This window comes from Falco punctatus, assembly GCF_963210335.1.
Source record: "Falco punctatus genome assembly, chromosome: 19".
Taxonomy (NCBI): Eukaryota; Metazoa; Chordata; class Aves; order Falconiformes; family Falconidae; genus Falco; species Falco punctatus.
In genome coordinates, this window is record NC_137599.1 from 1,858,189 (window position 1) to 1,884,963 (window position 26,775).

At 59.0% G+C, this 26,775-nt stretch overlaps 1 protein-coding gene across 4 annotated transcripts; it reads left to right on the forward strand.

The window, feature by feature from the left end:
* Nucleotide 1: 1 nt before the first annotated feature.
* On the forward strand, nt 2–21,861 carry SOCS7 (suppressor of cytokine signaling 7; the record flags this gene model as incomplete). Of its 4 annotated transcripts, XM_080369668.1 has the most annotated exons (10): nt 2–1,749; nt 7,248–7,312; nt 10,489–10,593; nt 11,425–11,526; nt 12,330–12,460; nt 12,881–13,049; nt 16,138–16,266; nt 19,244–19,379; nt 19,679–19,836; nt 20,141–21,861. In XM_080369668.1, 9 exons carry the CDS (start codon nt 2–4, stop codon nt 19,797–19,799), a joined length of 2,706 nt encoding a protein of 901 aa, XP_080225794.1. In that variant the 3' UTR covers nt 19,800–19,836; nt 20,141–21,861. The 4 variants fall into 4 exon arrangements, with proteins under 4 accessions (XP_080225794.1, XP_080225795.1, XP_080225796.1 ...); XM_080369669.1 differs by lacking the exon at nt 11,425–11,526; XM_080369670.1 differs by lacking the exons at nt 10,489–10,593; nt 11,425–11,526.
* Between the last annotated feature and the right edge of the window lie 4,914 nt (nt 21,862–26,775).

Genomic DNA, 26,775 nt, shown 5'->3' on the forward strand with positions numbered 1-26,775 from the left:
CATGGCAACGCAGCCGGGAATTTTCCTCCCGGCATCCCCCTCCCCGCGGCCCCCTCAGCAGCTGGGGGGGCGAGGGGGGGGAAGGTCACCCGCTGGGTCCCCATATGGTCCCGGGCTTCAGTCCCCGGCCCCCCCAGCCTTAGGATGGCCATGGGGGCGGGGGTGTTGGCATACATGCGGGATGTCCCTGTGGGGATTGAGGGTGGGGAGTGCGGTACGGGGGTGGGCACGGTGCCCCCCGGCGGGGCCTGATGCCCACCCCCTACTCCCAAACTGGGGGACGGTGCCATGCAGCACTGGCCCGGTTACAGAGGGGAAACTGAGGCACGGGAGGCTGCTCAGCCCCCCCCCCCAGCGACCTCCCTCCTTGCCAGCACCCAGGTGGGGGTGGGGGGAACTGGGCCCCGGCCCCGCTCCTCCCGTGGGGTGCACTGCCTGCCAGAGCGGTGCAAGAGCCGCGCTGCAACCGTGCGAGAGCTGTGCAAGGCCGTGCAGGGCCCGCAGTACGAAGGTGCTGGGTGCCCGTGCCTCAGCTTCCCCTACTGCACCCCGCTCCCCGGGGATGGGGGCAGGGGGCTGCTCCAGGCACGCCGGACCCCTCGTGCTCCCCGGGCCCGTCAGTGGGTGCCGGGGCAGAGAGCGGGACCCCGCAGCCGCGCTCCACCTTGGGGTTGGGGTGGGGGGGCAGCGGGGGGCGTGGCCTCAAGACGGGGGCGTGACCTCGGCTACCGGAGGGCGTGGTATCGGCGATCGGGGGCGGGGCCGGGCGGCGGCGGAAGTGGGGGGGCGTGGCGGCGCGCGGCCGGGGCCGCGGCGGAGGGAGGGCGGGGGCCGCGGCGGCGGGGCCCGGTGCGGCCCGGGCCCGGGGAGCCATGCGGCGGCCGTAGCCATGCAGCGCGCCGAGCTGCGCGAAGGGGAGGCGGCGGCGGCCGCCGCGGCCTCTTACCGGGTGCTCAGCCGCCTGCTGGGCTATGGGGCCGGCCCGGAGGCGGGCGCGGCGGGCGGCGCCGTTACCGGCGCGGCGGGCGCGGGGCTGCCGGGCCCCGGCGGCGGGCGGCCGGCGGCGGCGGCGCTGCCGGGCGGCGGGTCTTTGCGGGCCCCGCGGCCGCCGCCGCAGCTGATGGTGTTCCGCAACGCGGCGGAGGGGCGGCCCGGCGAGGAGGGCGGCCCGGCGGCGGGCGGCGGCGGCGGGGGCCCGGCGGGAGGCGGCGGCGAGCTGCTGTGCCCGCGGCACCGCTGCGCGCTGGAGCCCAAAGCCGCGGCCAGGTGGGGGGCGGCCCCGCCGGGGGGGCTGGAGCTGCAGCTGGCGGCGCTGGGGCTGCGGCCGCCCGGGCTGGGGGCGAAGGGGCCGGCGGGCTGCCCATGCCCCTGCCTGGGCCCGCCGCCGCCCGCCGGCCCCGCCGCCGAGGAGACCAGCGACGCGCTGCTGGTGCTGGAGGCGCTGGAGCCCGACGAGGCCGGGAGCTGCTCGGAGGAGGAGCCGGGGTCCCCCGGCCGCGGGGCTGCCCGCGCCGCCGGGAGAGGGGCCGGCGCCCCCCCGCCCCCCGCCGGCCCCGGGGGCCCCGGCGCCAGGAAGGGCTCGCTCCGGGTCCGCCTCAGCCGCCTCTTCCGCACCAAGAGCTGCAGCGGCGGCTCGGCCGGGGATGCCGCCGGCGGGAGCGAGGCCCGGCGCCCCGGGGAGCTGCCCGCCTCGGCCGGCAGCCTGACCGACGTCTGCGGGGCCCGCGGCCGCGAGCAGGAGGCGGGCAGGTACGGGGGGGCCCGGGGCTGGGCAGGGCCGGGGGGGCGCTTCGCCCCAAGGGCTGAGCTGGGTTGGGGATCCCCGGTTCTGAAGGCTGAGCTGGGCTGGGGGGGGGGTCGCCCCAAAGGCTGAGCTGGGCTCGGGGGGGTCGCCGGCCCGGGGAGCTGAGCTGGGTTCGGGGGGGTCACCCCAGAGACTGAGCTGGGTAGGGGGTTCCAGGGGCCGGGCTGGGGGGATACATGGTTCCAGGGGCTGAACTGGGCTGGAGGGGTCCCCGGTTCAAGGGGCTGGGCTGGGGGGGGTCGCCCCAAGGGCTGAACTGGGCTGGGGGGGTGTCACCGGCCCCAGGCGCTGAGCTGGGCTGGGGGGGGTCCCCAGGTCTGGGGGCTGAGCTGGGCTGGGGGGGGTCCCCAGGTCTGGGGGCTGAGCTGGGCTGGGGGGTGTCCCCGGCCCTAAAGGCTGAGCTGGGCTGGGGGGGTTCCCTGGCCTGGGGGGCGTTCCAGGGTGGCAGGACAGGCGCTGCAGGGAGCCGGGGGACCCCCGGGTTGATGGCAGCACAGGATGGCAGCGCAGTGAGGCTGGTGGCCCGGCGCAGGTGCCATCCCCCCTGGGCACCGCGGCCGTCCCTCGGCTCCGAGCTGGGCTTGGGCCACTTCCAGCAGCTGCCGAGGCCTCGTCTTGTGCACGGGGTGGGCGAGCGCAGCTGGAGCCTGGCAGAGGCACATGCAGCTCCTGGCAAAGCGGATGGTGGAAAACCATCTGGGAGCAGGCCCGGTGGGGCGGCCGGAGCCCCGGGATGCCACGGCACCGGCCGAGCGAGGAAGTGCTGTGCCCCTCCGGTGACGCTGTGCCCAGAGCTGAGGGGCTGGTGTTTCCTCTCACCCTCCTGCACCGCGCAGAATGGTTTCCTGCGGCTCACGAGCATCACGGTTGGGCTCCGGCGTCGGTGGTGGCGGTGGGTGCTGCCGTGGTGGCTCTGCTGTCCCCCTGTGCCGTGGCCGGAGGGAATGCTGGCAGCCAGAGGTTGGCTGGGTTGTGCGTTAGGCTGGAGGGACAAATTGTGGGATCCCGGGTACCCCCTTGTTCCTCAGCCCCGCTCCGTTGGCTCCGGCACGCCTTGCCTGCTCCGGCCTCGTGTTTCAGCAGGAGACACGAGCTGCTTGATGCCGGCTGCGGAGGGTGAAGGGCTGAGCTGTACCCGGCTCTGGTTGGGGTGGGTGTCCCATGCTCCAGAAACCACTTTCTGTAGCATTTCCAGCAGCAGAACTGGAATTCTTCATGGAGGAGGCAGGGACAGCCCGCCCGGCAGCAGCATTAAATAATTGAGTGGAGCCTTGAGTGTGACAGCAGGGTACTTCCCCTGCGGGGTTAATTAACCTCCTGTGAGGCTGTCGGGGATGTTGCCTCCTTAGTGCAGCTGCAGACCTGTTGATGGGTTGAGCAGAAAAACTTTCTCCTGGCTTGCTCTGAAGGTGTTGGCCTTGGGTCAGGTGTGACCCACTGGGGCACTTTGGCAGCCCAAAAGGCAACCGGGCTGTAGGAGAGGCCAACGTGACCTCCCCTTGGAAGCAGAGGATGGGTTCCGAGATGGGCCAGCCGCGGCTCCGGGTGTCAGCTCCCAGCCCTGCAGCTGCTCGGGGTGTTTGAGTCCTCCCTCGAGCTGCTGTGCCCGCGAGGAGCCCCGCTTTTGCATGTGGGGTGGGGAAACCATTTTATACAACGGCTTCGTTCCCCACAAATGACTAAATGGGCCTCAAACAGTAGCGAGCCGCGTTGCCTGTAATGACATAATGTTTTGCTAATGGGCTCGTGGTTTATTCCGTCCTTACGCTTGAGGAGCGCCCGGCACCTCCCAGCGCTGGCGTTGGTGCGGAGCTGGCACCGGTGCCCCGGACGGTTGGGAGTGGAGCAGGGACCCATCACCATCGGGGTCCCCCCTCCGCTCGGGGAGTGTCGTGGTCACTTCTTGTTGCTCTGGCATCGTGCAACTCTGCAGCACTAATTAGGCGATATTTTAACAAAGGTTACTTCAAGGTGCCCGATGCAGCAACTCTAGCGGTTCAGGGATGACTTCCCCGCTTCCAGTTCCAGCGGTCCCTCTCCTGCTGGCAAGGGCTGGCTTGTTTGAGCCGGGCTTTTTGCGCCCGTGGAACGCAGCTGCTGGTGTGCTGGCATCTCTCCAGCACCTCGGTGGGATGGTGTCTGCTGGCTCCGAGGTCTGGCCCCGCTCTCGCCAGCCAGGACGTGTGGTTTGGGATGCTGGGATGCTCGCGGTCTCCTGAGGAGGGTAGACACAGTTTAGGGAAGCTGGGCTTGCTGGGAAGCGAATGTTCGGCCTCGGCAGATGGTGATTTTCTTTTCCTCCCCTCCCCGTTGCCCTGGTCCCTCAGTTTGGAGGTGTGTAGTGCAGCGACTTGATTTCCCGCTGTGGTTTTTGCCCGACTTTATACTGTGCTGCTGTGTGCTGTCTGCTGCTTTGCACCCGTCTTCACGGCTTGACTGAGGGGGGGACACAGACGGTGACCTTCCCTGGGTTCTGCGAAGAGCTGGAGGTTGTTGCCTCCCAATGCATGGCCCCCATTAATATAGGATGGGCCTGGCGTTCGTTGTGAGTCGCTGCTGCCATCGCTTGTGGCTGATGGGGTGGGCTCAGAGCAATTTTTGGGTTAATTCACAGCTCTGCTTGCTATCGGGCTCTTATTCCTGACTTGCAAGTCTCTCTGCAGGCTGCTGGTGAAGTGCTCCCTTCATCCGCGATGGGCGATACCTAGTCAGGCTCTTCCTTTAAACATCCACCAGGAGCCGAATTCCTGGTATTTGGAGTTGCTGCCTGAGCTTCCCATGGTGGTGCTGGTCCCGGAGGCAGCATCGGTGCACCACTGGCTCCCGCCTGCAGCAGCAGTTGGGAAAGAAACCAGCCCCATTACCTAAAATCAACAGCGGGGCTCTGCTGAGCTGCAGAAACTCAGTGTGGAGATACCAACGTGTGGCTTCTCAGCCAGGACTTGGGTGTTCACTAAAGACTCTGTCGGTGAAACAACTTTCTGGAAGCAGTTTGGCCGTCAAGGTAGCTGGAGGGAAAGGGGACGGGGTGAGGCTCTGCAGATGGGTGGGCGCAGGGACATCTCAGCGCCGGCCAGCATCTGCTGCGCATCCCTCGCTGGATACCCAAGTCTGGTAAGTTAGTTGTGGTGGTGACCTTGGGTTTTTTTAACATGTCTCCACGTTATTACATGTATAAAGTAGCACAGAGCCAGCCCGGGTGGCCAGGTAAGATTTGCCGTAGTGATAACGAGGCAATGCCTTGGAATGAGCAAAGGCAGCACGGTGGGAAATGCCGGCTATTACAGAACTGGTGGGTAACTGACCCTAAAAATCCTTATTTGCCGGAGCTCGAGGGGTTTCCCAGTTCTGTGTGCACAAATCTGTGCAGAATCTGACCGCGGCGTTCACGGCAACGTCCACCTTTGGCTTTCTCCAGCTCTGCGGGGCTGCGCTGATCCAAGGCAGTGGCACTCGGGTACCGGTCACATGTAATTGCTTCTCTGTGGGTTTCGGCGTCGTTTGGATACTGCTGAACTTGAGGGCAGGAGGAGGAAGTTTGGAAGTATGTTGTTTTGGTGGAGGCTGAGTTGGGAGGTGGAGGATTCAGTCCGTGTGAATAGTTTCTTGTTCTCTCCCTGCTGCTGATGTGAGCTTGCAAGAGATGAGAAATCTCCAAAATCAATGACTGTAAAATGTTGGCATAAAACATAGCTGTTTTGGTAACAGCAAAATGCCAGCAGTGCTCCTTTCCATCTGGCTTAGTGGGTGGGAACAGAGCTGTTACTATAATGTTAGTTGATATTAGTCCAGAAGTGTAATTTTGTGTATGTGTGGCTGATAATTGGTGAATTGCTCTCCTTTGGGGAAAAAAATCCAGCCCTCAAATAGGTGCGAGAGCCTTAAAATGAAAACGCTTCCAGACATTTTCATGGGATTTTATCTATCGTGATGATGAGTGTTCCTTAGTATTTTTATTTGAAAACTTACAGTATTCAGCCTTTCTTCACAGCTGTGCGACCCAGGGATGTGTCTGGACGCAGACACGAGAAGCATTTGGTCTGTGCTGGGAGGAGAGGAGGGTGCACCCGTCTGCTCTGCGCTGCCAGGGCTCGTCGTGCACAGCCACATGAGCCCGGAGCTTGGATTTCTCCTCCCTGTGGGGCCGCTGAGTTGCATCTGCTCCGTGCAGCCCTTCCAGGCGGGCGGCAGATCCTTGCTCCGAGCCGGTTTTACCCGAAATTTTGTCCGGCTTTCGCAGGAGGCTGTGAGCAGAGCTGGGGTCTGAAGCGCAAGGCAGGCTTCGGGGGCAGGTTCAGGGGCAGCCGCTTGCCGGGGGGTGCTGGGGCGCGAGGAGACGTCCGAGAGGAACAGAGCCACCCCCTGACAGCCTGCTGGGTGGTGTGTCCTGGCGGTGGGAAGAGCTGGTCTCTGAGCTCTAGGTCTTGGTGGTGCAGTTGCTGGGCTGGATGCCATGGGACCAGTTTCCCTGGCCAGCGCGGTGCGGTTGTGTTATTGAACTTGGAGTAACCCTGGCTCTCCCAGTACAGACCTACAGGCTGCCCAGTGCCGGGATGGGCGTTGCACGATACGCTGTGGGTGCTGGAAGGACCTGCCTTTGTCGAACCTGCGGCTCGTGAGGGCTGTGCTTGTGCTCGGCTTTGTTCTTGTGCTCCTCTCTTCAGTGGGAGCGAGTTTCTGGCACGGGGAACACGTTTCTCGACTCGCCTCAACCGCGGATTCAAGTCCCGAGGGTGCCATACTCTGTGCCTCAGTTTACCAGCGTTTCCTCTGCCTAAATCTGGATAAAGCCCTTTAGCATCGCAGTAGGAAGGTGCTGGAAGGAGTGCTTTTGTGTGGGGAGAGCACAGGGCTGGCTACAGACAGTGTTGTTATAAAACTGCGGGTTTGGGAAACGAGCTTCACGGGAATTGCTGGTATTCCTGGGGCCTCAGAGGTGTGTTTTGAGCTGGTTCCATCCATCTCGGTGCTCTGGGTTTAGCTCGCCTGCCCTGCACCTGCATTTTGAATGCCTTTGGGGACATGGCATCCTCCGAGCGACGCGCTCGCTCCAGGCACAGCCCCTCATTGCGCAGGGACCGAACCTGTTTGTCGAAGGCGTTTGGCAATGCCTGATCCGGAGGAATAGCGTGATGCCTGTTGTGAAACAGCTTCTTGGCTCCGCTCACCATACTTGCTTGGGGTTTTCTTTCCAATGACTTTATTAATTACCTAGTTAGAGATTTGCTTCGTAGCAGGACGGAGACCTAGCTTTACTGGTTGGCTGCCCTACTTAAGCCAAAGCGCTGCTCTAGGAGTTGAATAAACACGCAGCGCTGAGCTGTCTCAAGGTGCTGTAAAGAATGGTGAAGGTTCCTCTGGTCTGAGAAGGTCAAGCTGCTTTCTGGTGGGATGCCTGCCGTCTCCTCACCTCTACTAACGATGTCTTTCTTATTTCCGATAGGAAACCCAGACTGACAAGAACTCAAAGTGCCTTTTCCCCGGTTGTGTTCAGCCCCCTCTTCACAGGTAAGGATTTGCAGGATTTGCAAGATTTGCAGCGTGGCGTTTCATTTTGCTATGAAAAGAGCAGCATGTGCTCGATGGTAGATGCTGAATGTTGCCTCCACGTGCAACCCGGGATCTCTGTGAGGTGTCCCTCTGCCCTGCTCGCCCTCAAACCCTGCCCAAGAGGAGCCGTAAAGAACGTGGCTGTTGCAAGTCAGCGTTTTGCAATGCGTCCTGTTGAAACGCCGGGTCAAGCCGGGCTCTGGGAGGTGATGGTCCTTTCTCCACGCAGGGCTGTTTGCAGCCAAGTGGTTTGGAAAATCCCCTGTAGAGCAAGTGCAGTTGGGTGCTTCCCTCCTGTGGTTTGAGGGGGGCTGAGGGCAAGCCCAGCTTCCCTCCTGGATGGCACGGCAGCATCAGCAGCTCTGCTGCATGACAAGCTCTGGGAATTGAAACCTCTTTGGGGAGCATTACCTTCTGCTGCATGTGTTCTCCCTGCGTCCTGCTGGTTTCTGACCTTCCCTTTTCTGCTGGAGGGAGGGGGAAGTTGGCCGGTCGGTGAGTGGGGTGAGGGGGGAGTCCTGCTCTGCTGGCAGCTGAAAGCTGTCCTGCTGAAAAAGCTCCCAGTCACAGTCATGTGCCTCTTCTGGTGTGGGCTCGTAGCCAAAACGGCGCTAGCCACAGGGCCAGGGGCTTCCTCGGGAGAACCGCGTCTCAAAACATGAGTAGGAATCTAAAGTCGCAAGTGAGTGAGTATCTCTCAGCTGCGTGTGGGTTTATGTGGCGTGTTGGGAAGGTCAGGTTCGAAATAACTTCACGCTGAGGGGCTTGCTGCGGAGCAAGGGGACCAAGATGTGACGTGTAGCAGCAGCCGCCCTCGGAGAAGCTGGCGGGTAGGGCTGGAAGCCACCTCTTGCGGCTCGGCCGGTGCGTGGCAGGAGGCTGGAGGGCTCAGGGCAGGGGCTGGTGCGTGGTTTGTGTTCCCAGGGAGGGCGAAACCCGCTGTGGAGAGCGGTGGTGAAGCCGTGCTGGGAACCGCTTGAAATGGCAGAGAAGTGACCTTCGAGGCAGAGCATGTGTCTGACTTGCCCAAAACTAGTAACTGGAAGCTTCTGATCCGCTCCTGCGGGTTCTCGTGGCTCGTTCAGCTCTTGCAGAGCGGAGTCACTTGGGGGTGACTCAGCCGTGGTGGTGGTGCCTGTTCTCTCCGCCGCTCCCGCATCCCCCCCAGCCAATGCCTGGATCGCGGGGCGGCACACGAGGACGTGCTCCTTGTGTGATGTGGCTTCCTCTGATGGAGTGTCGTATACGTTTATTTAGCAAATCGAAGCTGCTGAAAGCAAAAGCTGCTTCTGCTGCTTTGTCAGCTGTTGCTAGGGGAAGCTGTGGGTGTAAAAACCGTAATTCTGCGTGCGGGTGGTAGGGGTGCATGGATGTGTGCGCAGAGCTGCTTTTCCTCCAAACGAACAACACAGGAGAACCTGGAGTTGGCAAATTTTTGCTCTAAATTTGTGATGTTGATCTGATTAATTGTTAGCTTATCCTATTGGCTGTTTTTTAGAATTACTGACAGCAATTTTTGCCCGTTGGTGGGACAGTGGCAATGCCCTCATAGTAGTTTTTCCTTTGCAGAAGATGCTGGAAGCATCTCCAAAGTGAATATCTGGATCTGAATTGCTTTGGTTTGTTGTTGACTTCAGGTTTACACCGCTGAGCTCTCGGTTTCTTTAGCAGCTGCTCTGTAGGGGATTTTCTGAGACTGGGACCGCCAAAGTGGGACAGAATTCGAACGCTGGGCCCAACTTGGATGAGATTTTTTTTTTGGTGATTTGCTTTCAGCTTAGTGTGTGGGATGAGGGAAGGGCTTCGGGGAGGCTGTGCTCCCCTTTTCCTGACCTCTCCTTGGGCACCTCTTGGAAACGCTGGCTCCGTAATCCCGCCGCAGCCCCTGCTGCGTTTGGAAGGATTTGCAAGCGGAATCAGCGCAGCCCCTGTTAGTCTGGTCACCCTTCGGTTTTGTTTGTACGAGGTGAACGCGGGCCAGCCGCTTCGTTTCGAAGGTGTGGAAATGAAAGAGTTGGCTGTGTGCACCCGTGTGCGCTCACACCCTTCAGCCCCCCGGGGAGAAGGCACCTCGGATAATAACCCACCCTAAATACTCCTCTTAACATCGCTTATTAATAGACGGGACTTTTAAAACCGGGGGAGGGAAGCTGAGTCAATGTTGTCCTGCGTTATGGACGGTAAATACATTGCCAGGCGCTTGCCAAGAGGCGGGCGACGCTGCGGATGGTATCTGGAGCAGAAGAGGAGTTCCCTGCCCACAGGAATTGAAATCTAAGGCAGCCAGATTTCGTTGTCCTTGAGACTGTGGTTCGGGTGGTCGGGATAACTTGGTTTCAGTGGCGGTGGTTCATCAGAGCCTGGTTAGACTGATTTTTTTTTTTTTTTTTTTTTTATTTTTTTTTTGGGGGTGGGTGGATGGGGAAACATGCCATGGCTGTGGTAGCACCTCTTAGGGTGTCTTTAGGATTTAGGTGTTTTCCTTCAGACTCTCTATCAGTCCGTTATCAAGGCTGATGCTTTGACCTTGATTTGATGGCTTTGTTTCTCTGCCATGATTTTAGACTAATTTTAAGCTTTTCTGGTTTTCAGTTAGACGTCTTAGTTTGTGTCATTGTTTTCCCCGGTCTCCTGGATCCAAAGCTTTGGGGCTTCAGTGAATTCTAGGGATTTAATGTAAAAGCCTGTCCAGCTCCCTGGTATTAATTTTAAGAGCTGGGACCGTCCCAGCCTTTGGGGTAGAAGGTATTTGTCTGATCAGCCAAGGCACTTGTAGGGCAGCTGAGATCAGCACTAACAGGAGAGGTACCTCGGCGGGTGCCACGCAGACCTGTGCAACCGTTCCCCAAGCAAAGTGCGGGCGCTGGAAAGGTCTCTGCTGCTGCTGGACTGGGATCAGGCCCGCGTACGGGTGTCGTTCCCTTCTGCCTGACCTTCAGGCTGCGGTAGCAGAGCTGAGCAGCGTCTCTGAAGCCACGCGGCAGGGCGACTCGATTTGAAAAGTGCCAACAGGATCATCTTCCCCACCCTGCGGAGGTCACTGCCCCTTCCCCTCTCCCCCCACTCCCCACGCTGAGCCTCTGCGTGCCCCGGCGGAGGTGCAGTACTAACGGTCTTGCTCCACCAACCTTCAGGTGAAACAGTGTCACTAGTGGACGTGGACATCTCTCAGCGAGGACTGACCTCCCCTCACCCTCCGACTCCACCGCCTCCGCCACGAAGAAGCCTCAGCCTGCTAGGTACCGTCCCGGAGAGCATCCTTTGCTGCGTGTCCCTCCGGGAGCGTAGCGGCTGCCGATGTGCCCGCGCAGGGATGGCGGAGGAGCGTCCTGAGGGTCGCTGGCGGTGGGCTCACTGCCTGCTCGTCTGACCCCGTAACGTGCCTGCTCACCCTTCCCTGGCAATAGGATTTTTTTGCTGTTGGCTGAAAGCTTCTCTTAGCTCAGCCAGGAAGGGAGGGTGCTGGTGGAGCGATGCGAGGTGGGAGGGAAAGTGCTGCTTTTGTAGCATTTCTGCTGCTTTTGGAAACTTTCCGCCCCTTCCTACCCGTCACCCAGCGGGGCTGGTTCCTTGCTGTGCTCTCCAGTCGGTGGAAATGGAGGTTCCCCGGGTTCTTGCTGCACGAGGAGCCTGGCTTAGCCGCTCTGCACCCTCCGCTGGAGGAGGCTCCCCTGCACAGGAGCAGCTCGGGATGGGTGAAGTCAGCCTGAGCCAGCAGCACCTTGCCCTGCACGTCCCATGTGCCGAGCCTGTGACATCTCCTGTTAACGCCTGTCTTGTGCCGCAAGCTGCATGCGAGGGGCTGGCTGGGCTGGAAAACAGTCTCCTTCAGTCCAGGAGCGCGTGTGGGCGTGCATGTGTGTGTGCGAGGCTCCGAGCTGGTGGGAAGCAGCAGCAGCAGCAGCCCCTGCGCTCAGGAGCGGGAGGAGGATGGTGAGCTGCGGGTGGGAAGCTCCATCTTCACCCCTCCAGGCGGTGCTGAGGGCCGGTTTGCTGGAGCCGTGTTGTCAGGCGCAGAGCTCGCTCGCTTTCCTGTTTTCTGAATCTCTCTTGCCTCTGTTCTCTCCTAGATGATATCAGTGGGACGCTGCCTGCATCTGTCCTAGTGGGTCCAATGGGTTCCTCCTTGCAGTCTTTCCCTCTGCCTCCGCCTCCTCCGCCCCATGCCCCAGGTCAGCTTAGCTCTAGCAGCAAGGCTCCGGCTTCCCCTTCGGGGGTCTGGACGTTGGGGGGTTTCTTGGTAAACTTGAAGGCAGCGCTTCAGGCTTCAACAGCCACGGTGCCGCCTGCACCGCCCGCTCGGTCCTACGCCGCCGAGTGCGCAGGCACCGTGGTGTCCAGGCTCTGGTTTCTGTGGCGTTGGCTCTTGTTGCCCGCGGTAGTTTTGCTGAAGCTCGTGATTGCAGCAGCTTTATCCCCAGTTCAGCATCTCCCGTTTTCTCGGGTTCCTCCGGGGGGTTTGGCCGAAGCGCAGCCCACCCCGCTTTGTGCCGTGTCACCTAACGAGAGGCGGCGATGTCGGAAGGTGGGAACAGGGCTCGGGGCAGGAGCCCCAGCTTTGACAGCCAGCCTGGGGTGCAGCCCAACCCAACGGCACACCAGGATGCTTCCTGCGCCCCGACCCTCTTGCTTTCGGTTTCCTTCAGGACCCCGGGGGCTTTAACTGCCCCCTTTTTCAGGATGCGCGCTCGTTCCTTCCAGTCTGTGCCACCTGGCACATCCCTTGCCTTCCCTCCGAGCTAGCGTAAGGAAATAGCAGGTGAAGGCACCGAGTCACCTTGGAAGGGCCAGGTAGTGACTCCCGCTGTGTCCTTCACCAGGACATCGTCCTCGCGTCCGTCAGCCCAGCTCCCTCCTCCACGCTGCAGCTCTGCCCCTCCTGCCCTCCAGAGCTGTGCGAGGGGGACGGGGCGACCGGTCCTGGGGGTGAGCTCCCCACGGGTGACCGTGGCCTGGGCGCTCTCTCCCTCTGCAGACGCCTTCCCACGGATTGTCCCGCTGAGGCCGATGGAGGCGATGCCCGGCCAGCCCGCCCCGCACCTGCAGTGTCCCCTCTACCGCCCGGACTCCAGCAGCTTCGCGGCCAGCTTGCGGGAGCTGGAGAAGGTAACGGCGCCGTGGGCTGGTGGCAGCAGCCGGGAGGGAAAGGCTGTGTGTCTCGGCTCTGGTTTTGGGGGCATCATCCCTTTTGCAGACTTAGGAGTGTAAGATTAGGATGGGACTGGGGGAAAAAAAAAAAAAAAAAAAGCCTCCTGCCTTTCCCCCGGTGAGGCCTTTGAGTCTAGACGAGCACTTTGTTGTGCATGGAAGGGGTGGCGTGGTCTCGTCTGGTCTTTCCCCACTTCTGGGTGGTAAGGGATGTGATGGTGTCCAGGAGCAACGAGTCCTGACCACCCATACTCCTGGGCAGGTATCACCAGGCACTTCCATTTTGACATTTAAAGGGGATTAACAACAAGAACAAATCATACTGCCTTTGGTTGCCTTGCTACCTTCTGCTGACGTTCTGGCTGTCTCCTTTGCTAGTGCGGGTGGTACTGGGGACCGATGAACTGGGAGGATGCAGAGATGAAGCTGAAGGGGAAGCCGGACGGATCCTTTCTGGTCCGAGACAGTTCTGACCCCCGTTACATCCTGAGCCTCAGCTTTCGGTCGCAGGGCATCACCCATCACACCAGGATGGAGCACTACAGAGGTAAGAGCCACGGGTGGTTCTGGGGGTGGCGGAGGCCTGCGGCTGGGGACCAGTCTGATCTCAAGGTCCCAAGAACGGCGCTCGGGGCGCAGGGCTGGCAGGAGAAGGGGGAGCAGCAGCAGCATGTCCTCGCCCTTGTGTTGAGGTTCCGCAAGAGGCCTCAGAAGCTGCATTTGACTTTGCTTCTTATGCCTCAAGCAGCGACTGCCCTTATTAACTCTGAAAAATTGGGGAATACAATTCCCTGTGCCTGTCCTCAGGCCTTGCTTTGGAAAACCGGATCCCGTGTCGTTGGGATCCCATGTCACTGAGATGGGATGTGCAGCAGGAGCCATCGCTCGTGGCTGCCAGTGCTTCCCAAAACAGAGCTTGTTTCCCCGTGAAATGAGAAACGATCTCCTGACATTGTGGCTCGTCACCTCGCCTTGCTCTCCCGCTGCTCGAGGGATGCTCGGCGGTGGTACTGGCTGCAGTCGGTCCCAGGCTGAGCCTTTAGCTCCACCGTGGTGGGTTTTTATTCCGAGAACTCTCGGCGTGCTGTTTGTGCCCTTTCTTCCTGTTGCGCTCACCCTCCTGCGTCGGGCTGCTTCTCACCTCGCCCACGCGCTTTGTCTGCTCGTCTTCACATGTGGTTTTCTGCATTGAGCTGTCGTACAGACACCTGACCTCAGGCCGAGGGAAATGCCCAAGGGGCTCAATGCACAGGGGGAATCTGCCCTGTAACCAGTGGGCAAGCTTTAATAACAGCTGCCTATAGCGCCTTGTCATTAAATGGCCCTGCAAATAATGGGTTCTGAGGCTTCCCAGCCAACCTGCTGCAGAAAACAGTGGTTTGCAACCTTTCAGAGCAAAGCTTCTCTTTTTCTCCTTTTTGCCCTTGCCCCGGGGATGCCACTGTTGTCGTCTTCCACCACTGCTAGCAAAACCTTGCAGCACTTCTGGTCTTGAGCCCCTCTGATGGGAAGATGCCCCAGCAGTAATTCTCGCCCATCTAGAGCCAGTTCCCCTGTCCCTGACCATTGCGTAAGGAGGATTTTCATCACCCTGTCTTTATAGAAATTACAAGAAGCTCTTGCAGCTGGAGGAGATGTGAGGCTGCCTGTACAGTGGGTGCTTTTTTCATAATTGATCTTTGGAGCAAACTTCTTTTGCTGCTGCTCTGCTTTCTTATTTTGGGGCTGGGATACATCCGTTCTCGGAGCTGCCTTAGCCCGGTGTCCTTCCCTTCCCTCAGGCTGCCCTCGCTGCACGGGTGTGAAGGTTGGTGCTGCCACCTTCCCTAGAGCAGCGCTCCCGGCCGGGGCACTGCATCAAGGATTTCAGGTTTGGGTGCAACGCTTCGGTCTGTGTCGGCAGCCCTGTACCCACCCCCCCACCCCCCCAGGACTGGCTGCCTTGTGCTGAATGTGCTGCGGCACCACGGAAAACTGCAGACCTGAGCACTTCGATAAACCCGTGAAGGTGACAAATGGTGAGGCTGGGGGAACAGGGAAGAGAGAAATGCTTGACCTTCAGGTCTCAGGTAGATCAGACGAAGAAACCAGATTTTCTTTGTCTCTTTTTTTTCAGGCGGGCTGGGGGGAGGCTGGTTTATACTTTGTCCTTTGCATCTACTGGCCACTTTTAAGGGCTCATTCAGATCCAAGATTCCCAGGAAGGATTACTTATTTTTCTGCTTGTTGATCCTGGATGTTTAGCAGGCTGGCCCAGGGCAGGGATGAGAGGCATCTTTTCCCAGTAGAGCCTGCCCGACCTAGCTGTGGGGGAAGAAGGAGATGTGTTATAAATTTTGTGGGCTGGATGGAGCCCCTCTCCACCCTGTAGAAAGCCGCGAGTGCTGGATTCCCTGCGGAGCTGCTTCCTCTGGTTTTTCTGTAACAGGATGGTGCTGGGGGAGCTGCTCCTCCAAAAACGTCCTTGGTCTGTGCTATGTAACTGGCTACCTCCGATGTGGCTGCCCCTTCTCCCGAGCACAAGTTCTTTACGTGGATGCTGGGTGTTTGCAAAGTTATTCCGCCGCCGTTCTCACTCTGGGTTCCAGCGCTGGTGCGGATCGCACACCTGCCTGGCTCCCGCTGGGCTCCATCCACAACAGAGCCCTTGTTTTCCCATTTTTTTCCTCTTCCCCGTGAAGCTCCGCTCCGTGTCAGCTCTACTGGGGCGCTGGCAGACCCGCGGACGGAAGGGGAGGTACGGCGGGGCTGTAGGCAGCGCTTTGGCACGGGGAGGGGGATAAGCGGCTGTGTTTTGTTGCAAGGAGGGAGCGTTCTGGTTGCAGCACAAAGGGATGGTGAGACTGGGCTGCTCTGAGGCTTAAACTTAACCTATTTAGAGATCCGTGCAGAGGCTGGAGGGCCCACTTTCCCCGTGCCGCCTGTCTCCAGTTTCGGTGTTTGCCGCTTGAGCTGAAGGCATACGCCGTGTCAGGTGGCAGCGCGGGGAGGACGGTATCGCTGTGTCTTGACCCCGGCTCTGGCTTGATGGTAATTTGAATTAAGGTGTTTGGAACAGCTGGCAAGAACGTGAAGCTGCTCCCGGGTCCGCTTTGAAATAAGCGATCGCCGACAGCCGGAGAGCTGGCAGGAGAGGGCCACAGCACCCGGGTCGCTGGTTTTGCACCCCTCTGCGCACAGGCTTTGCCGTGACGCACTGGCTTTCTTTGGGAGTGCTGGTGGTGGGATACTGTGGAGGAGCAGGGGCATCTGCTAATGCCCTGTTAAAGGATTATTTTTTTTTTTTTTTTTGGTCGTTGTTTTAGTAGTTGAAGTTTTAGGCGCAGCTGTCACTGCAGGCTGTCCACAAGTTCCAGCAAGCCTGGCTTGCGGCCGTGCGTGAGTTCCAGCGCTCACCTTGTCATCTCTCTCTGCGTATCCTCAGCTCTTGGAGAGCACTGGATCCAGTGGGACAGCGTCCTTGCAAGCTGGTGCCACTGGTGTTTCCTCTTAGTGCCCTGCCTTGTCCCAGCTCTACGGGAAGCAGCCAGCCTGGGGCATCCACCTGGCCTTTGAGAACATCGGGCTCGTGACTCAATGTCTCCTCGTGCCGCTGGCGCTCCTATAACGTGAAACCTTTTCTGTTCTGTTGGAAGGGACCTTCAGCCTGTGGTGCCATCCCAAGTTTGAAGACCGCTGCCAGTCTGTGGTGGAGTTCATAAAGAGAGCAATCATGCACTCCAAAAACGGGAAGTTTCTCTACTTCCTCCGATCCAGGGTTCCAGGTGAGTCTCCTGCGCTGAGCCTGGGGGCTGCTTTGCTCTGTGATTGCTGCCTGTCTGTCCTAGAGAGCCCGTCTCGGGTGGCTTTGGTCTGCTGCACTCAGTGCCCTGCTCTGCATCCTCGCCCGCTGGCTTCTCAGAAGGCTCCTGAGGAGCAGCAGACCCCTTGCTCGGCAGCTGCACTGCTTGCTCGTGGTGCTAAGGTGACTTCCCCAACCTTTCTTTTCAGCAGTATGGAAACGTGGTACCATCTCGCACTGGGACAAATGGAGCTGGAGACTGGAAAACTACTCCCTCCACAAGCAATTATTTGGCTACTAAAACTCTTGCTGTCTTCCCTCCCCCGGTCTCAGCGGCGCTGTCCTTACGAACCGCTCCATGCTTTGTAGTTTCCCAGCTCCCCCTTAGCTGAGACCCACCAGGGGCTGTCGAGGAGACGCGTTAAGCTGAGCGTGTGGGAGCATTTCCAAGCGTGAGCTCAAAGTGAGCCTCAAGCAACAGATACTGTAGATTCAGGGTCCCTTGGGGGGGGACCGTGATGCCGGAGCCCATCAACAGGCAGGTGCTTGCAAGCGAGGAGGGGAGTGTTAGTGAAGCTTTGTTGAAGCGTGTTTGATTGCGTGCTGTTGGGATTGCAGAGGGCTTGTTTCCCCATCCGTCAGGCTCTGGTTCCTTAAATGGGCTCACATCTCCCTCCTGCTAAATCTGGGCAGGCGACAGGACCGGTATTCTTCTGTATTTGTTTGTTTTTCTGGTTTTCACTCCTCTGTCCTGGTGTACCAGAAAGCTATCCAAAAAAATCCAACGTGAAAAGAAGGGAAGAGTCTGCCAAATCGGCAGACATGCCCCTGACTTGTGAGAGAGCAGCAGTGGGGGACAGGATCGGGAGGGTGGGTGAGCGGCGATGCTCGGAACGGAACAGAGCGGGAGCGGGGGTGCTGCTGCGGTGAGGCGGGTGGCGGCAGCGAAGCAAAGAGGGGCAGGACTGAGAAGCGTGGGAGGATTGCTGCAGTGCATCTGCAAGTGAAATTACAGTATTTTTGCTCCCTATCCATATTGCCATCGTGCCTGCAGGCCCTGCTGGTGACTGTAACGTCTCCATGGCACCGCAGCATGGACAGGATTCGGCCCGAAGAGTTTTGGGTCTAGAAGAGGCTGGAGGGGAGGAGGGATGGGATGTTGGAGGGGAGGAGGGATGGGATGTTGGAGGGGAGGAGGGATGGGATGTTGGAGGGGAGGAGGGATGGGATGTTGGAGGGGAGGAGGGATGGGATGTTGCCTCCTCAGGATTCCTGGCAGGGCTGGAGTCGCAGCCCAGAGCTGTTCGGTGTTGCCCTCTGCTGCAGATGCCGCCAGTAACTGGAAAGCTGATTTATAACGTGGCCATGCTTTGGGGAGGAGAGGAATGTAAAGCCAGCTTTGTAATGTATCCTACCTTCAAAAAACACTTTCAGCTTCAAGATCCTTTACCTTTCAGATCCTGAGATCGCTTCCCCCCGAGAGCAGGGCTTCGAGGGCTTAGGACTCCAAGCAAATACCTTAGAAAGGACTTGCTATAGGAAAATATCGTGGAAAAAGAAAATAATCCCCCCCCCCCAGATGGTGCAGTGCACCTGCTGAGGAGTCCCTTGCTGCCTGGTCCCCGCTCTGAGCCGCCAGCCAGCCGTGCTGCTGGCTCGGGGTCCAGCACGCCTCCGTCGGGGTGCAGCATTGGACCTGGGCGCTTCTTAAAGAGTCGCTGCGCCTCTATCCTGGGGAAAAACCAAGTCTCGCAGTGACGCCTGATCTTCAGCGGGAGAACACCGAGGATCTGCATCTCCCCAGTGTGCTCGTTAGTGCTGTTCTCCTGCTGAAATGTTAACTGCTGCTCGGAGGAGGGGGCTGTTTCCAGCTCGCGTCTGGCTCCTGGCAGCGAGGCATGTGGCTAGCACAGCGTGCGGAGCTCGTGCTGCGTCCCTGTAGCTGCTGGCTGAGCTCCCAGAGGCTAATTCCTTTTTGGTAGGAGAATAAGGATGGGGTGGGAGGGGGGGAGAACCCAGCCTTCAATTGATTGCTGTTCTTTGCTTTCTCAAAAGCTGGCTCGCAGCTTCCTGAGCTGCCTGGAGCAGTTTTGAGCCCATCTTAGTGTGAAGAGCTTTCCCTTTTCTCCTTTCACTCCATTGCCCTCAGAGACAAGCCAGCAGGAGGGGGTTAGAGTGTAACTAGCTTTGAATCCTTCTGTAAAGACAGATAAAACCTTGTGCTGTGAATGAACCCAGCTCCCAAAGATCCTTCCTGGTGCTCCCGCTGACCTCCGGGTTCTGTGGGCTCGATTGTTGCTCTTAACTTTGGGGGAGGAGGAGTTTTTTGGGGGGGTGGCGGGATGCAGCTCGCTTCCAGCCCTGCGAAGCTGCTCCTTGCGTGGGGCGCTGGCTCGAGCGAAGCTGCCGCCGCCTCCGCCTTTGTGCCCAGCCTCGTGACCCCAAGAATGAGCAACTCTGGCGTGGCTTGAGCTGACCAAATCCCCCAGCTTTTTAATGCCTTGCTAGAACTACCCGAAGGATTGTGCAGAGCAAAGCCTACGTGCCGGTCATGCCGCCTGCCTTCTCCTCTGGTTTTCATCTGCGTCCTTTGGAAACCCTGTCGCTTCTCAGTATAAAGTGATGCTTCGTCTACTAGCCCTGGGCGAAGGGGGGTGGTTAGGAGCTTGCGGGGTCCCGGGATCTGCTTTTCCACGGGCATCCCGTGACACCAGAACTGTTGTGGCCTTGCGAGGAAGCCTGGAGATACCTTGCAGCCAAAGGGGCATCACCCCTGGAAGGTTTGACTCCCCGGTCCCAAGCAGGGGGCTCCTGGGCAGATGCGCTGTCAGCCGCAGCCTTGCAGAGAGCTCCGGTTCCCAAGCACCAGCTTTTCCTTTCTGGATCAGTAGTTGGTTCCTTTCTAATATCACCCTTGTCTCAAAGACTGCTTTTTTTTTTTTTTTTTTCCCCCTCCACAGGTCTGCCTCCAACGCCTGTCCAGCTCCTGTATCCAGTCTCCAGGTTCAGCAACGTCAAATCCCTTCAGCACCTTTGCCGCTTTCGGATCAGGCAGCTGGTCCGAATAGATCACATCCCCGAGCTGCCGCTGCCCAAGTAAGTCTGGAGGGCTGGCCGGGGGGCAAGGCTCCTCGGTTTCCCCGCTGTGACAGCACCTGCGTCCGCAGCAGGGGCTCCGGGAGGGAATGGTTGACCTCTTCAGCCTTGGGACAACCAGATAAACGTCCCGTGGTGCGTAGGGATGCGTGCGGGAGTGGCTCGGGTGTGGGGTTACCTGCCAGGTACCGCAGCCTTGGGGTGCAGGCTGCTGTTCGTGGGGGAGGTTCTGGTCGTCCTTTGTGGAGTCTGGCATGGCTGTGGCGCAGGGTTAAAGGTCCTGCCCGTTCCTTCCCCAGGCCCCTGATCTCCTACATCCGCAAGTTCTACTACTACGACCCGCAGGAGGAGGTGTACCTGTCGCTGAAGGAAGCTCAGCTCATCTCCAAACAGAAGCAGGAGACTGAATCCTCCACGTAGCGAGGCTGCCTCACCCATCTTGTTGCTGTCACTGATGGTACGTGCACGCCCTGGTCCGTCCCCCATCCCCTGGGGTCAAACGTAAGTCGTGCGGTTCCCCCTCATTGCAAAAAAAAACCCACAAAACCCTCCTGACGGAATCGTGGCTATTCACTCCATGGTCTCTTACCGTTGCCCAGCTTTCCCTGGGGAGGGCAACAAGGCTTCTGGTACTTTCTTGTGCCTATTTGTGCCCACACAAGCCTGTGCTCGCTCTCCTGCCAAAGCAGCTGCAGTCTGGGGCAGATCCTGCCACATCAAGCGGGCTGTTTGATCCCTGTCCCCTCTCTCTTCCCCACCAGGAGTTTGATTGTTGCCATCCTGTAGCCCAAGTCAGGCTGTGGTGGGGAGGAGGCACGCGACGGTGAAGCCTGCTTCTGCGGTGCCGCTTCTGCTCTCAAGCTCTTTTGTACAGAGAAGAGGGTTCAAGACTCCTAAGAAGCACAGTGGGACGGGAGCAGGAGCCTCAGCTCCTGGCTGAGGGAGAGGGGGTCTCGGAGGCAGCTGAGCCCGGCTCGCGGACTCCTTGCAGATCAAAGAATGTCATGGCACTATTTACAATTTTTTGAAAGTTTTATTTTTGATGTCGTCTACTTTTTTTTTTATTATTATTATTAATTATTTTCAGCATGAGAAATACTGTCTTATGATCAGCTGAATTTTATGGTCCTCCCTTGGAAACTTCAAGGTGGGGAGATATAAAGAGAGAAGGGGACTCTCTAGGAAGATCCGCCCCAGGCGTTACGGCGAGACTGTTCGTCGGTCCTCACCAAGAGGAGATGCAGCTGGAGAGCTGCTTTGGAGGCAGGCTGAGCCGGAATGAGATGCAGCTCTGTGGAATAACCTGGGGAGCGTGGAGCTCTGCGCAGCAGGCAGCTGCACGGCTCCTCTGCTCTCTAGGGTTTGGAAGAAGAGGGCCAAACCTAGTCTTGGGCAGCTGAGCTTTGCAACTGGATTTGCAGGGTGACCCTGCATGCTTTTTAAGTTGGGCCCGAGGAAGAAAGAGCATATCAGCCGTTTGGATGTCGCCGAGCCTTCTGCCAAAGGGGAATGGTTGCTGCTGCGCTGGGGAGCAAGGGCTGCTCCTCCTCGTTCCCTTAGCAAACACTGGAAGATTTCGCTGAACCCCCGTGAGAAGTGGCAGGAAAGTGGCAGAGCTGCTGCTGTGGCCGTGGCAGCAGTCCACGGACCAAAGGGACTTGCTACAGGGATCTCAGTCTTGCAGAGCCGTGGGACGTGCACTTTTAGCCTTTCTCTGGCTGTCTCCAGAAGCTGTGAATGAAGTGGCTTTCTGTCGAGCTGCGAAGGACCTTGATCAGGAGCTGCTGGGGCATTAAGAGAAATCTCTAGGATGACTCGGAGCAAGGAGCAGGTAACGGAGTTCTCCCGGAACAGTATCTGATCTCTGAGCTTGCCTGCTGCTTCCTCCTCTCCCTGGGATGTCCGTGGAACCACAGCAGTTCAGAAACAGTAAAGCCAAGAGAGGTGGCAGCTCTCGCTGTGTTTCTGGGCTTGGCACGGGCTGAAATACCCTCCCTGCCCCCTCAAATCCTGGTCTGCCGTTCCATCCGCTGCAGCCAACTGCAAAGAGTTTGCATTTCATGAAGTTTTAAAGTTCTCCTGAAGCGGTGCTGAGAAGAAGTCTGGAGAAGCACCTTTCCTCCTGTATTTAAACAAGCAAATGTTCCCACGCCCTCGATCCGAGGGAAGGAAACGCTTCGTCCTGCAGCAGCAGGGTCTGAAGATGCGACGCGTGGTCCAGGTCTGCGGATCTGAGCTCCGTGCCCTGTCAGCCGGCTGCCGTCGCGTGGGAGCTGCGAGGACTTCGGTCTTGCCCTGCCGAGTGATCTGTGTCCTTGAATTAGACACAGCCTTGTGGATCTTACAGCAGCTTGGAAAAATTCCGGTTGTCTGCCTCTGCCAAGCGTTGCTACAACGGGTGCTACACGAATCCTGCCCTCCCTGTCATCGCCGTCACCTCTGGCCTCAGTTTTGGTCTTGGAGAAAAAGTACGTTTTTTTTTTTTTAAAAAGGATTTGGCTTCCAGAGAAAACTAATAATTAAGCTTCAAAATCTGTAGAAATACCTCATCGGACACTACTCGCTACTGACTTTGTGTTGCGTTGTTGGGGCAGTGGTTATCGGGAGGGGGGTGCTGCCCCAAGACGTGCTGAACAGCATATCCTGACCCTCGGGGAGGGGGGAGCTAATCGAGTCCACGGCTACCGCGTCCCCTCCGTGCGGGGACCAGCATCCTCTGCCGCGTCCCTTCCGTGCGGGGACCAGCATCCTCTGCCGCGTCCCTTCCGTGCGGGGACCAGCATCCTCTGCCGCGTCCCTTCCGTGCGGGGACCAGCATCCTCTGCCGCGTCCCTTCCGTGCGGGGACCAGCATCCTCTGCCGCGTCCCTTCCGTGCGGGGACCAGCATCCTCTGCCGCGTCCCTTCCGTGCGGGGACCAGCATCCTCTGCCGCGTCCCTTCCGTGCGGGGACCAGCATCCTCTGCCGCGTCCCTTCCGTGCGGGGACCAGCATCCTCTGCCGCGTCCCTTCCGTGCGGGGACCAGCATCCTCTGCCGCGTCCCTTCCGTGCGGGGACCAGCATCCTCCGCTGCGTCCCCTCCCCTGGGCTGCAGCCCTGCAGCTCACACCGTTATCAGCGGAGCCTGCGAATCGACGCAAGGGCTTTGGCTAAAGCACACAGCACGTCGGGCAAACGTTGGCGGAGGGAAAAGCCTCTGTGTTTGTGCAGGTGAGACTCCAGTGTCCGCGCCCCTGGCCCTGCTGCATCTTGGCTGGCCGTGTGCTGAAGATCCGAATTTTCCAACTGATCCATATGCTGGAAAGGAAAACCTTCCTAAGAGCCGAGCCTGGTCTGATGCTTGATGTGTCCCAGCTCCGTGCCAGCCAAGAATGGTGTGCCTGGTGCACGTGAATCCTGCCAAGCTTCTCTCCAAAAAGAGACCCTAGAGGCGAGGAAACGGTGGCGTGGGCCGGGGTGTGTGGGATGGGGGACCGGTGAGCCTCCCCTTGCCGAAGCTGGGGAGAAGCTGGTCCTCTCCCTGCGTGACGGTGGCGGCAGTGTTTTCACTCTGTTCGGGGCGTGGGCTGGGTTTGGGAAGGGAAAGCAGCCGAGCTGGGGAGCAGAGCAGGGAAAACTCATGCTGGCCAGGCATCAGGAATCGGCGCAGAGCCCGTCCTGCCCGTGCCTGGGGTGAAAACGCACAACCCTGCTCCGCGGTGGGTCAGGAGAGCCGTCCTGCGCTGCTCCATCCCCTGCCCCGCCGGGGGGCTCCCCGTGGGGGTGGGTGGGCTGGCTCTGCAGCTTTTGGAGCTGTTGAAGGAGCAGCCAGACTTTAGGGGCAATACTTGAATGACGTGTGTTTGGTCGGCTGTCCCCGTCCTTGGGAGGACTTCTCCCCACAGCCTGCCGGTGCTTCTGCTGTTACCTGAACCATGTGCACGGGGGAAGGGGGGGGGTAAGCAGACCCCCCAGGTGGAGGCCAGCCCCAAGGCTTTGGATCTGTCCGTGGCAGCTGAAATGACGGAGGGAATGTGCTTTGGGATGTTGGATAGGGAGTGGTGGGACACCAGCGTGTCCTGCTGATGTTCCTGGGGTCCGGCTGTAGCTGCGTGAGACCCTCCTATGGATCCGCACGCACGGGGAGGGGGGGGGGGGGGGGGGTCTGCTTGGCCATGAAGGTGGCAGATGCTCTCGAGCATTCCCAGGGCTCTGCTCCACCTCTCCTTGCTCCGAGGCAGGCAGGAGAGCTGGAGCGTGGGCAGCACCAGCCCGCTGCCGGTGGCTGATAGCGCTGGATAAGATCCCGAGGTTAACTGTAGTTAACAGCCTCCTCTTGAAATCCCTTTAAAATAAAGCTGTTCCTCGAGTTCCTTCCCATCTAGGTGTAATAAGGGGAGGGGGGGACCTGCTCTGCCGTTTGGGCATGGAAAAAAGTTTGGAGTTTTTGTTCCGAGGCTGGATGCGAGTGGAGCAAGCGGAGTGGTCTCTGCCGAGGTGGTGATGGTCTTCGTGGACGTGGGTGACCTCTCCGAGAGGTCCTGCAAATCCCCAGCCCCGTTCGTATCCTGCCTGGAATGGTTTCCTGGCTTGGTTCTGGAGGCTGCGCTCATCCTGCTGATTTGGAAGAAAATTTTATAGCCTCCTTTGTCCAACCTTGAATTCTGCAGAGGTTGTTGCCGTCCTTCTCCCTCCATCAGGGATCGGCGGCAGCTGAACAACGAAATGGACCGTGAAAACTACCAAAGTGCAGAAAGTGCCCATGGAAAAGCTCATTTTCCAGCCGGAGATGGTGGGTTTTTTTCAGCTGGATGGGTGCAGCCTTCAGCCGTGTAGTGTAGCTGGTATCAGGTTGGCAACATCCCCCGGCACCGTTTGCTCCGGGGGGTGGGGGTGGCTCCCACCCCTCTCCCTGCAGCATTTCGGGGTGGGGGCTCGCTCCTGCACTGTGATGCTGGGATAAGCCGGGATGATTTTCTTGCGTGGAAGTTTTCAGCTTGGGCTTGACCTCATTGGGGCCAGAAGAAGGGGGGGAAAAAAAAAAAAAATAAAATCATCCTGAGGGTGGGAACCACCCGAGGAATCGGTGGTTTTGGAAGTACCAGGCACGTGGCACTTACATATCTGGCCAGTTTTTAAACCCTAAAAGTGTTTTTCATAGGGACCCGCGTTACCGGGCTGTGGGCGCAGGGCTGTGCCCTGGCTGGGCGGGCTCTGCTGCAGGTGATGGATGGGGCTGATGATTTTTGGGAGCGTTTTGGGGAGGAAAGGGCTGGAAAGCAGGTTTGGCAAAAGGAAGGATTCTCCTGCTTCCAGCAGAAGGGCAGCTGGCCGCCGGCCTTTGTTCTTCGCAGTTAAGATCAGCCCGTGGGGTTGATTTTATCCTTAAAATTGACCGTCAGGTCCGAGCCTGCCTGTTGGAGGGCTTGTGGGGGGCCCAGCCCCCCGGTTGCCCCCTCGGCTTTCAGGGATGGTGGGATTTATCAGCATGCTCAGAGCGGCCCCCATGGCGCTCCCACCCCGGCCCCTCGCTCCCCATCCAGAGTCTTCCAGGTGGGATGGGGCAGGCGGGACACCCCACCCCCCCCCAAGCATTCCCTGGGACGGGGGTCCCAGTGGCGCTGCCTCCCACTGTGCCTCCAGCTGAAAAGCACAACCGGTGCCCAGAAACACATCAGCCCACCGGGGCGAGCCGCCGGTGCCCCCCAGGGGGCTCCCCCCACCCTTAGCCGGGGCTTTACTCTGAAAATGGGGGGTGGGCAGCGAGTAGGGCTGGGTCCAGGCTTGCCTTTAGGGAAGGGAAGGAGCAGACAGCGGCAGCTCCGAGCACAGGACCTCGCGCTGCTCATCGCCAGGACCATCCAACCACCCTTTGGTAGAAACGCAGCTTTGCTTAATTTAAATTTTTTTTTTTTTTTTTGGTGTGTGCTTAATTTATTAAAATAGTTGCTGTATAATTTATTTTCATAAACTATATTAAAAAGTTACTAAATGGTAAAAACAGACTTGCAGGCCAATCTTTCAGAAGAAAAAAAAAAAATGTTTTTGATATAAACGCAACAAATGCACTTTTGGGTGTGTTTGGTTATTTTTGGGGAGGGGGAGGGGGGAGCCTGGCTGTACCTGGGGGTTTGTCTGTATATATTGTATTAATAGGCATGTTTGGCCTCTCGTGCGGAGACATTAGTAACTGCTGCAGGTCCTGTTGGGGAAGCTGGTGTGAAGTTCCTGGTTTGGTTTTTGCTTTATTATTTTATTTTTTTTTTTAATTTGTCAGTGAGGACTGACAGAATTCTGTGTGTTTGTAACTCATTTCTATTGTCATTTGGACTGATGGCTTTTGGGGGTTTTTTTTGGTTGTTTTTTTTTGTTTTTTTTTTTTTTTTTGGGGGGGTGGGGGGGTGGGAAGGTGAGATAGCAGGGGTTTGAAATAAAATAATTGGAAATTGTTATATGTGCTCTGTGTTGTCTTGAGTCCCCAGGCACTGAGTCGTGTCCGTCTCCCCCCCCCCCCAGTCTCCACTTTGCTCCCTGGCTTCCAGCATCCCTGTGGGGTGGGGGCTTGGCTCTAGCATCCCCCCGACTCCACCTTCTCCCCCTTCCCCAGCTGCGGGAGCCACATGCGGCGCTTCCCCCCACTCCCCTGTGCCGAGGCGCTTTGAACGCCCCCGAGTTTGGCAGATCAAAGAGTGTGGAGCGACAGAATGGGGCTGAGGCGGGTGGCACGAAGCCCCCCCGGGCTGGGGGGGGGCTCACAGCCCTGGGGAGCCTGCATCCTTCCTCCTCCTCCATCACTGGGCATGGGGAGGGGGTTTTGGGGTGCAGCAGGGAAGGGGACCCCTGGTCTTCCCAGCATGATGCTGGCCCCAGGGGTGGGGTGGGGGTCTGCCCCGCTGCCCCGGCCATGGGCACGGTCCCCAGGCCAGGCTCTGCGGGGGGACAAAGGCCCCATTGACAGGGCCAGACGGCCTCTCCAGGCGTGAGCAGACATCTGGGGCCGCTTTGCATTTTTTCTCAGCTGGTCCAAACCGGGGGGCTGCAGCCAGGATGCCGGCGGCCCCCTCCATCGCCCACCCGCAGCCCGTGACCCCCGCGGGCAGGATGCTGTGGCCGGGGAGGGTTTGGGGTCCCCCCAGCCCCGAGGAGGGCTGTGTTGGGGGCTGCGATGGGCAGGGGTGGCTGTACCCCACAACTCGCCCTCGACTGGGAGGGGGCTGCGGGCGGCCACGTGCCCGGGGCAGGGGTGGGCACCCCCTCGGTGCCCCCCGCGGCCCCATAAAGCCCCTTTTGTCCGGCCGCCTCCGAGCCACCCTGGAAAAGCCCCAACATGGCTGCGCTGCGCAGAGCTTATTTTTAACATCTCATTAGCATCAGAAAGCAGCAAATTTCCCCCGGCCCCCAGCGAGGTTCAGAGCCC